General features: G+C 37.4%; 1 protein-coding gene across 1 annotated transcript in view; it reads right to left on the bottom strand.

The window, feature by feature from the left end:
- Positions 1-11,101, bottom strand: part of CP (ceruloplasmin) — a 57,208-nt gene that overhangs the window by 40,592 nt on the left and 5,515 nt on the right. Inside the window, 5 exon segments of the mRNA XM_017856546.1 lie at positions 1,147-1,401; positions 3,317-3,490; positions 4,272-4,484; positions 6,667-6,782; positions 6,784-6,912. Coding sequence (XP_017712035.1) covers positions 1,147-1,401; positions 3,317-3,490; positions 4,272-4,484; positions 6,667-6,782; positions 6,784-6,912 — 887 coding nt within the window.

The raw sequence follows: 11,101 nt of genomic DNA, 5'->3' as shown, positions 1-11,101 counted from the left end.
TCTTTTGACTTAGGATTGTCTTGGCAATGCGGGCTCTTTTTTGGTTCCATATGAACTTTAAAGCCGTTTTTTCCAATTCTGTGAAGAAACTCATTGGTAGCTTGATGGGGATGGCATTGAATCTATAAATAACCTTGGGCAGTATGGCCATTTTCACGATATTGATTCTTCCTATGCATGAGCATAGTATGTTCTTCCATTTGTTTGTGTCCTCTTTTATTTCACTGAGCAGTGGTTTGTAGTTCTCCCTGAAGAGGTCCTTTACATCCCTTGTAAGTTGGATTCCTAGGTATTTTATTCTCTTTGAAGCAATTGTGAATGGAAGCTCATTCCTGATTTGGCTCTCTCTTTGTCTGTTACTGGTGTATAAGAATGCTTGTGATTTTTGCACATTAATTTCATATCCTGAGACTTTGCTGAAGTTGCTTATCAGCTTAAGGAGATTTTGGGCTGAGACAATGGGGGGCTTTGACATATTTTAAGGGGTTGCATTGGGTGGAGGAGGAGGTACCAAATGAGCATGTATTATTGCTCTCTTGTACAAGATGGTTGTGCATCTGCTGTGCTGGACCTTCTGTGGCCCAGAGCATATTTGATAAAAGCAATTATATTTGCAAGTCAAAGTAAAGTATCCGAACTCCTATGTTAAACTTAATTTATTCAGTAGACCAATATTAAAAACTAATATTTTTCAAGAACAGGGAATGTTTTTATTGCCTAAGTTAAAGAGATAAAGGAAGAATTTATCGAGTTAAACTAGGGGATGGCCAGGCTCAAATAAAGAACAAAGTTAATTATACTTGATGGAAATAAGTCGAAAAACAGGGTACCTTCCACTGCAACATACAATTTTTCTGGATTTTACAACACTGTATATTTGACAAAGTTGAGTAAGTATACATAGTACTATACTTTCAGGGCCAGTTGTTCTTTCCAAAAACTAATATATTTTCAGATTTCATTACTTTATAATATTCTTGTCTTACAGTCGTTTTAATTACATTATTTTATATATACCATCATAGGAATAACACTAAGATGCCAGTTCAATGCTCAGATTATTTCAAAGATATTTAGCTTTTATATTCTGATTCCCAGTAACCACCTTTTTCAGCTAACTGCTAATTTCAGATAAAGATGTCCTACCTTTCAGATGGTTTAGATTCTGACAGCTGAGCATCCATTCTCCAGGGTTCTGGGCCACCATATAAGCATCAAACAGGGTAGCAGGAAAGAGGTTGATTGTATCAATACGGTAGTTCTTGTTGGTCAATGCTTGCCCGTGAAAGAAAGCTGCGTGCACATCAACTTCATTACCCATACCAAAAAGGTACCATTTTACTCTGTCTTCAGCACACATGGAGAGTCCTGGGAGACTTCCAAAAGTGTATCCATTCACAGCTGTAAGTCAAGAGCAGAGTTTGTGACTAATAGTGATTAATGCTTGAGATAGTGAGAGTTACCTCTATATAAATAGAGTCAATTTGGAATGGAAAATATCTGGCACACCTGCTGGTGTTCCTCCCTCCTATACTCATGTCAGACATTGCTAATCAATCACAGCACTCTTTCATTTTGGAACTGAATTCAGCCTGAGGATTCTTTTTTTTTTTTTTGAGACGGAGTCTTGCTCTGTTGCCCAGGCTGGAGTGCAGTGGCCGGATCTCAGCTCACTGCAAGCTCCGCCTCCCGGGTTCCCACCATTCTCCTGCCTCAGCCTCCCGAATAGCTGGGACTACAGGCGCCGCCACCTCGCCCAGCTAGTTTTTTGTATTATTTTTAGTAGAGATGGAGTTTCACCGTGTTAGCCAGGATGGTCTGGATCTCCTGACCTCGTGATCCGCCCGTCTCGGCCTCCCAAAGTGCTGGGATTACAGGCTTGAGCCACCGCGCCCGGCCAGCCTGAGGATTCTTGTCAATACCATATTAACAGATGAACACAATACTGAAGATAAAACCTATTTGCTGTCTTCGTTATAAACCATACACATTGTGTGTGTGTGTGTGTGTGTGTAAATACAGATGTGTGCATATATACATACATATAAACAAAGCACACACATAGCATTAATAGAGAAAAGATTGAAGATTAGTATTCAATCAGTTATTAATCATGTTGGTAGTAGTAGTATAGATGTTTTTGCTTATCGGAAATTTTCCAATTTTCTACCATAAATTTCTTTTGTAAAAAGAATGTAAGAATCGCTTTTTTAAAAGATTGCCAGACAAAATTTTTAAGATTGGAAGAGATATGAAGGAGGGAAAAAAATATAGAAGAACAGCAGGGACAGAGCCACAAAGCCCTAAAAGTTCATGTGCAAGGTGGCCTGAAATACTCAGAAGAAACTTGTGGTCATTGTTCAAACTGGGTGGCCCTAAACATTTCCAAAGTGGAAATTAGTTCTGGGAAGAATCCTGAGTTTACCACATGTGACACTGGTACCAAATCAAACCTGCTCAGACTAGAATTTTGAGTATCTTTTTATAGCAACTATTTTTGTTGGTACACAACAGAGATAGGATTAAAGTATGGAAAGAGGACCTTCCACCCAGATATAAGTAAAAGTTAGAAACAAAATCTGTACTTTGTTAATTAGTTTATTTTTCTGCTTTGGTAGTATAGTTATTTTTGTGCTCTCGGTTTCTGAGTACAGGTTATTTTGAAGAAGTTAAACACAAACAAACAAAAATCTCTACTTATTGATCTAGTTGTTGTTAAGGGATTCTGTTTCTCATGCAAATTATGAGAAATAGATAATCTTACTAAGCTCATTATTTTGTGTCTGAGAATTAAGAAAAGTCTAAACTGTAGAAAAGCATTTCTAGAAAAGTAAAGTGAACTGAAATGTAGAAAAGAATGATATAGACTAGGGGGCCCAGTGAGGGCAACATAGTATGTAGAATGAATACCTTTCAGAACTCATGGTTTGAACTATTTTCTTAAATATAGTTAGATGCTTTAAAATATAATATAGTTTTAAGTATTTAGTTCAATAATTTGGAGCTGCCTGAAATAATTTTTAGAATGAGTCTAGTGGATAAATAAATATATTAATGTCACATACATATGGATTAAACCATAATTGATGTTTTATCTTTACCAGTTTGGGAACAAGTTTGGTGCATCTGGCTTTACCTGGCTTAGAATTTTTATTTGGACTCACTTGGCTGAATATCAAATTGCACATCCAATATGCTTTGTTATAGGGACCACAGACTAGACACACAGTATTTACTTATATGAGGGAATAAGCTTAGCAGAATTAATGGATTAAGGGGAAAAAAAGTAAAGTTAACATGTCTTCTATAATCTTACAATACATTCTGTTACTCTCCTGGAAGTCTTCATTGTCTTTGTCAACTTTCTCTGGTTCTAAGCAGTAGGTTTGAATGTTGTCTTCTAGGTACCAGCTGAAATTTTCATCCACCACGGAAAACATCACCACAAATTCTCGGTCAATATTTTTTTCTTTTTCTTTATCTAGAGAATCTGGAGTTAAAATTACGATTTTAGTAAGATTAAACTTTTAGCATGTATTTTGACTTATGTTTTCAGGTGATTTATAGTTTTTAAAAATTTTAATATTTATTTTTTTCTATTAAATCACAAGTCTGGACCAGTCACTCCTGTTTTACAGACATAGAAACACTCAGGGAATTTTTATGATCAGTATCTGCTGCTTGGAAGACATTCCTATATCTGGATATCCGCTGACCACATAACTATTAAATGCTTTTTGGCAAATGGGAAGATTGGAATTCAAATTTCTGTCTCTGTTTTGTGGTACATATAGCCACAAACTGAGACAAGTCTTTATAGGTAACTATTGTTCAAATTAGAATTGTATTTCAGGCTCTTGAGCTACGCTGTCTTTTTCATGATGTTAGAAATAAATACTATGATATTATGTTTACCAATATAGTATGAGTAACTACAGATCTATCACCGTGAAGTGCCTTTTTGGTAGTCACATTTGGTAAAGTCATATGTCTCTTCAGCACCACTGTTGGAAGTTAGATACAGCAAACTGATCCCTGGGAGAATATATTTCTTTCAGTTTAGCTTCATTGGCATTTTCCCCATATGAATGTTTGTTCCATTTATCCCTTTTCTGCTAGTCCTGCTTGGCTCTTCCCTTCCTTTTTTTCTAGTCACCACCTCTCTAACTTACCTACTCAATCTCAACACAGAAGACTTGACTTATTTTTAAAAGACAAACTGCCCTGCCCCTGTCTTTTGGTCGTATAGCATGTGCAATAAGAAGATGTACCTTTTTTACAGATTATTAAAGGTCCGATGAGTCCTGAGGCAATATCTTTTGGAGCATCAATGTGGGAATGGTAAATCCTAGTCACACAATTGCTATCTCCTTCACCAGGACTATGTTCTTCGGTGGCAAGCAACATGTATGTATACTGCTCTCCTGGATATACTTTGTCATCTGCTTTTTGAAAATCTGTGGTGTTATCAGGGTAGATGGCCCCTAGGAAGCAACATGCAATGAAGGTGCAAAGTGAATGTGTTTGAACTTAAATGAGAGAATAAATAGTCCATTAATTCATTCAGCAAACATTTATTAAGCATCTACTGTGTGATCCTTGGGGATGTGATATCCTATTTGGACACAGGAAAATGAAAGGCTAATGGCTAGGGTGTTTAGAAGCTTCACAGACATTTTTAATTTTTTTAAATATTTGACTGGGTTTTCAGAAAGCAAAATGACTTTTTGTTTGCAATGTAAAGAACTCGGGTCATGGTATGGAAGTCTGAGAAAAATGGCTACCCTCTTCTAAATTCAAAACTTCTTATATGATCTCAGAATTTTGCCCATGAATTAACCATAAAATTAAAAAAATTTCTACTCTTAATTTTAGAAATTTCCAAACATACACAAAGGTTGAGAGAAGAAAATACTGAACCTCTGTGCACCCATCAAACCAGCTTTAACAGTGATCGACTCAAGGCCAACCTTGTTTCATCTGTATCCCCACATACTCTTATCCCCAGTATCATCAAATTATTTTAAAGCAAATCTCAGACATCATATTCCATTCATAAATACTTGAATATGTATCTCTAAAAGATAGGAACTCTTTTTTTCTTTTAATAAAACCACAGTACCATTACCATAACTTTAAAATGAATGGCTAATTCCCTCATAATAAACCATGAAATTATTAAAAAGAAATAGTATGCCCCATCAGCCTTTTATGCCCTATGAAAGTAATTATCCCTAAACAACAACAACAAAAACAAGAATAAGTCAACACATTCACATTTCTAAACAATATTCTTTAAAAAGACAAGCTAATATGAATCAAATCTAATTTTAATTAATTTCGCATACTTGATTCATTATGATTTCAATGAAACTGTAGCATGACTCAGCCATTTTTGTTATGATAAGAGCTGATATTTTATTGCGGTATTACCATGTATTCTTATGTTGATTTTATAGTGAGGAAACTTGAAGCTGAAAGAATTTAAGTAATTTGTCACAAGGTCACATAAACCAGTAAAAGTGTAACAGGCTGGGGCTCAGCCCTTGGTCCTCATTAATTTCACCTTGCTCTCATCACTACAAAATACCACCTTTTTTACCTCTTGTTAAGGATAAGAGTAAGACTCACTGGCACACCCCCCCCCCCCCCCCCCCCCCCCCCCCCCCCCCCCCCCCCCTAACTTATCTTTGTTTTCAGGTAATCATTTTCAAGTTTTCCACAGTCCTCTACATTCAAATGACTTTTTCCAAGTTAATTGCTATCTCACTATGTGACTTAGACAGTATCCGGCACATCTCATTGACTGACATATGAGAACTATTATGCCACCTTAGCTGGGGCAGAGTTATCTAAAGTTAGCGATGGAGTAACACAGCCACAGTATGTTTAACATGTAGGACCTTCAGATGATAGGGCAATTCAACTCTGGGTCCTTCTTTACTCTTCCCTCTGGATTTTGCACTCTTCTAGGCTCTAAAGCACATTGTCCACTTTCTCTTATTCTTGAACTATTGGGGCCAGAAAGATGGGCCACAGGGAAAGAAGCTCAGCTCTCTCTGACTCTCAAAACTTGAGTTCACCTAGAAATTCCTCACGATTGCACACTTTCCACAAATGGGGCAACCAAAGAGGAAACTATGCCATTATTAATATGGAAACAAAGTACCTATAATACAATAGTGACCGGGTGCCAGTGGCTCATGCCTGATAATCCCAGCACTTTGGGAGGCTGAGGGGCGATCACGGAGTTCAGCGAGATCAAGACCATCCTGGCTAACATGGGATGAAACCGTCTCTTTACTAAAAATGAAAAAAAAAAAAATTATCCAGCGAAGAAGTGGCGGGGGCCTGTAGCTCCAGACTATACTCCAGGAGCTGAGGCAGGAGAATGGCAGTGACTGGAACTTAGAGTCTGCGTGAGCCGAGATCGTCACCACTGCACTCCAGCCTGGCGACAAGAGCGAGACTCGGTTTCAAATAAATACGAATAAAATAAAATAAATATAAAATAATAAAATGAAATGAAATAAAATAAAATAAAATAATTAAGAACTGAATGGCAGTTATAGGTCTTATCCAGGAGAGAAGTCCACAATTTTAGAAGCTAAAAGGCACTTCTACTGAGAAGTAAGAGGAAATTCCAGCTACATGAGCTGAACTTACCCTCATGTTCCTTATAGTAAGTTATCCCATGTGAATGAAAGGTGTAGGGCCTAGAGGCAAAGTTTTTTAAGTGCACATAAACTTTATCTCCAGTTTCAGCTTTGATAATAGGGCCTAAAACCCAAGCCAGACCGGTTTTCTATAGTCGTCCTAAAGGTTTCATCTGTGTACTGAAGATAAAGGGCCTTCTTATATAGTCTCCCAATTCTATCTGGGCCATTTTGAAGATAGATATTGGAATGTTCCCTGCAAAGAGAAAGAAGACAACTCTATCAGAAGCCATCATTTCTAGGGATGACATTATCATTATAATTTAATAACATTATAATTAGAGAAATTAATGACCACATCACATTGAATGTTTGCCTGTTGTAGGGATGCCTCCAAAATTGAAGTGGAGGGCTGGCCGTTAGCCCTGTTATTTTAATTATGTGAGGATTCCTTATCAGATATATGTCAGAGAACTGTCTGCGAAGGCATCATAGAAATAGATTGCATCTTACTGAAGTATTCTCTCCATGATTTTTATACTAAAACACAGACATATTATGTAATGGAATAGAATACAAACTGAAGCTGAAATATTAAAATAAAGCGGTTAATTAAGACATTTTTTCACTTATACTTCTCTTAGCTACTGGAAAAATTTGAGTTTACAACTAATCAATCTGGATATTTGAGACTTCAAAGTATGTGTGTGTGTGTTTATATATTTTTTCCTTAAAGTAAGATTAATAAAGCTAAATTAATTCTTTTTAATTTCCTTTAACAGCACTAAATCAAAGCTAGAGTTGTTGATGCATGCAATGTGTGTGGTTTTTAAGTTACTTTTGAATTTAAATAATCCCTGTGTTTTTTAATCCCTCACTAGTACAGATATTTAACATTGAATGTTTGTATTCTAGTGAGTGTCCATTAATAGTTGCTTAAAACTTTCTTAAAAGTATCAGTGAAGAAAATAGCAATCTGGAAAAGAAAAGATGGAAAGAAAGTAAATTTGATTTGAACTGATTTCTTGTGTTATCCAACTGAAGGCTGTATATAGCCCAGTGGGATCTATTCGTGGGCAATATCATGTAGCCATTTGGCAGGACCCACTTAGATTCTGGCCTTTGGCAAGCCCCTCCACAACCAAGGCTCTTCCATTTGAATAAAAACTGCTCATCATCGTGGGTGTGTGTGTGTGTGTGTGTGTTGCCTTCTTTCATCTTAGTGATCTTTGATACTTTACCAATTTTTATTCAACATTTGTGGGGCTGAGTAACCTGACTGAGGAATAAATTTTGTCTTGTTTCCTCAGTTGTAAGCTCATTGGTAAAAGTGAGATATATTTTTCTTTCCCTTCTTCAAGACAAGAGCAGAGCTTGTGCGAGAGCTCTGGACTTTCACTGCTACAGAATTTGAAGATGTGGTTTTTCAAAAGTCTAAGGCCTGGTGTTTCTTAAGTTTGAAATGCATAGGAATCTACTGATGAACTTAGTGAAATGGAAACTCCTGGGGCACAACTCCATTGATTCTGATTCTGTGGGTCTGGGGCAGGGCCCAGGCATCTGCATTATTAACCAACACACTGGTGTCTTTTGATGAGATAGGCTGCTCTGGGCCCCTGGGTAACCTGTGTTGAAGAGGCTCTAAGGTTGAAGATTAAGAGAGCTGCCCAATCCCAGAGGCAGTGGGATTTCTGATACCATGAGGCAGAAAGGTAGAAAGCTCTGTTTCCAGGTCATACCTGGTGGTGGCAGGACCTCTGCGGTGGTGGCTGTGTAGATTAAGCCTGAGTGCTGGGGCCAGGTAGCATAGCCACTTGGCAATGGTCCTGGTGGCTGAGTTTGGGCAGAGTGAGCAGGTGTTGGAAATAAGAGCCACCATTCTCTGGATTGATCAAGCAGTTTCTGTGATAAGCGTTTCCTCCTAGTCACTACCATATACCAATACACTGGGAATGCCAATTTCCCTGAATTGTATAAACCCGAATTCCCAAAGAAGATAAAATTATTCACTAAGAAAATGATTGAGATGATGTTTCCCTGCCCATCCCCCATCCTGGTGGGAGGGCTAAGCTAGAAGTTAGAAAAACAAAGTGTCCTCATTTGCAGCCTGTGTGGAGCAGCAAAACTATGGGTATACCCTCATTTTTCCTATTTGTTTTCACCTTCCAGTTGTTTGTTGCCATTTCCCAATTTGTTAAAGCAAAACAGGAAAAGATTGCGAGAGACTTCATGGACACAGGTAGGCATGGGAAAAGGGCAAGACACTGGTGTGAACTCTGTCCCTAAACCCATAGCAAGGAACGCACAGAAAGAGTCTTAATAAATATATGCCTTAACAACAGCAAAATTGTTGCATCAAAGACCACTGAGATTAAAAGCAGAGAGTCATTCAGTCCATATGACTGATAAGAGGTCAAAAAGAGTGCAATTTCAGTTAGGTACACAACTGCAGCTGCAAAGTCTACAGTACAAAGGTACAATTCCACTCTGGTCCCACCAGAACCCCGGACCAATCAATCTCACAGAGACTTGTCTGAGCCCCAGGGTAAACTTTCTTAAGAGTCTGAACACACTTTTATTTCTGAGAGATGAATTTGATAATATTTGGAGACTTTGCTCCGTGCCTTACCATGTCCTATTGGTACACATCTTACATAGGCCAAAGTTAAAAGTTAACCCTCAAATTCTTAAGGCTTCATTTAAATAAAATGTGTATTTATGTTTTCAGAATGTAAATACACTTTGGCATACATCACGTCCTATTTTGATCAACTATAGCAGACTTTGTCAAAACGCTTTTATTGCATTGAAATGCTCCTGTATTAATCATTTCCTAAAATAGGAAGAACATTGCCATAAACCAATACCTAACACCAAGACCAAGACCTACATTGCCTAGGCTTTGTAACTAATTTTTCTAAGCAAAGTTTTTTTGGGGGGGTTAAAATTGCTTTTAAAATTATTGATCTGAAGGTATAACATGTCTAGGCATTTTAACATTTGAAATTCCTTTTATACACATTGCAATATGCAAACTGCTTTTTGCATCTTGCCTTTTATTGTGAAAAAAACTGTCTTAACCAAATTGGAAAATATTTTACGCTGTGTGACACTTCGGGAGAAGTCTATTTGTTTATGCTTTGTCTCCAAATAAACATTAAAAGGTCATTAGAGGCTCTCTACTTAATTTCGACAGCACAGCTTGGGGACAAAGGGTCAGTTACTGGAAGCTTGCGGGAAGTTTGCCAGTCAGATATTCAGCCACAAGAATCTATTATAGCTGTTCTTTGAACCAAATAATTCACATTTAATTGTAGTTCTTCCTGTTGACAATTGTAATATGTTCCTTTCTATTCATTACTATAGATGTATTTCTCTTCAAGTAATCAATCACATTCCCTCTTTTTAGCCCCTTATTTTAAAAAAGAAAAGCCTGCTTCTATAATTTCTGGTAGTCTTAGACCCAGAAATGAGTTTTTAATAGTAGGATAATTATTTTAGTATTGCTTTAGTAAGATATTAATAATGCTATTCCCTCCCACAAATTTAGAATTCACTCTTGGTTTATGCTTAGACATGGTTCCCAAAACTTGGGTATTATAGGTGAAAAGTTTCTGGATTTTTGACTTCATTAATTGAGACATAATATATTAGTTTTTTATTGCTGCATAACAAATTATCACAAAGTAGGTTGAAACAACACCCATTTATAATCTCACTATTCTGTGGGTCAGAAGTCTGGCATGGCGTGGCAGGGTTCACTGCCTCGGGCATCACCAAGCTGAAATCAAGAGGCTGCTGGGCTGAGTACTTATCTGAGGCTCTGTGGAGAAATCTGCCTAGCTCATTTGGGTTATTGCCAGAATTCAGTTCAATGGGGTCATAGAATTAAAATTCCTGTTTCTTGCTGGCTATGGGCCAAGAGCCTCTCCCAGTTTCTTAAGGTCACCTGTTTGCCCTCCTAGATGGCCCCTTTCATCTTCAAGTCAGCTCCACTGTGTGGACTCTCCAGATAATCTCACTGACTAAAACATAAATCATGATGGTGATGTCTCATCCTGTTCACAGGTTCTGGAGATTTAGGATAGAATTTCTTCCTGGAACCACTTTGGAAATGCTGCCTGCCATAAACAAGAATCATAAGGAAAAGAGTCAAAAATTAACTGCTGCAAAAATATGGCAGAGATTCAACCTAAGTGTATATAACATAAATTCAAGTGATTTGCCAGTTCTAACTAGCCTTCCTCCACTGGCACAGCACGAATGCAGTACCTAGTGATGAATTTTCTTTTGTCTGTGTTCTCAGGAGAAATAGAAACTTGATAATAAATGGAGTTTGGTACGTGTGAAATGTAAGTCACTTAATTAGCTCTTCCACACAAGCTGTCTTGTGTGAAATGTTTGTACTGCACTAGCGATTGCTTGCTTTTTTTTTTTTTTTTTTT

The sequence above is a fragment of the Rhinopithecus bieti genome, unplaced genomic scaffold (genome assembly GCF_001698545.2).
Source record: "Rhinopithecus bieti isolate Rb0 unplaced genomic scaffold, ASM169854v2 scaffold_42565, whole genome shotgun sequence".
NCBI lineage: Eukaryota > Metazoa > Chordata > Mammalia > Primates > Cercopithecidae > Rhinopithecus > Rhinopithecus bieti.
Note: the sequence above shows the minus strand (reverse complement) of the source record. Positions and strands in the feature narration are given on the sequence as shown.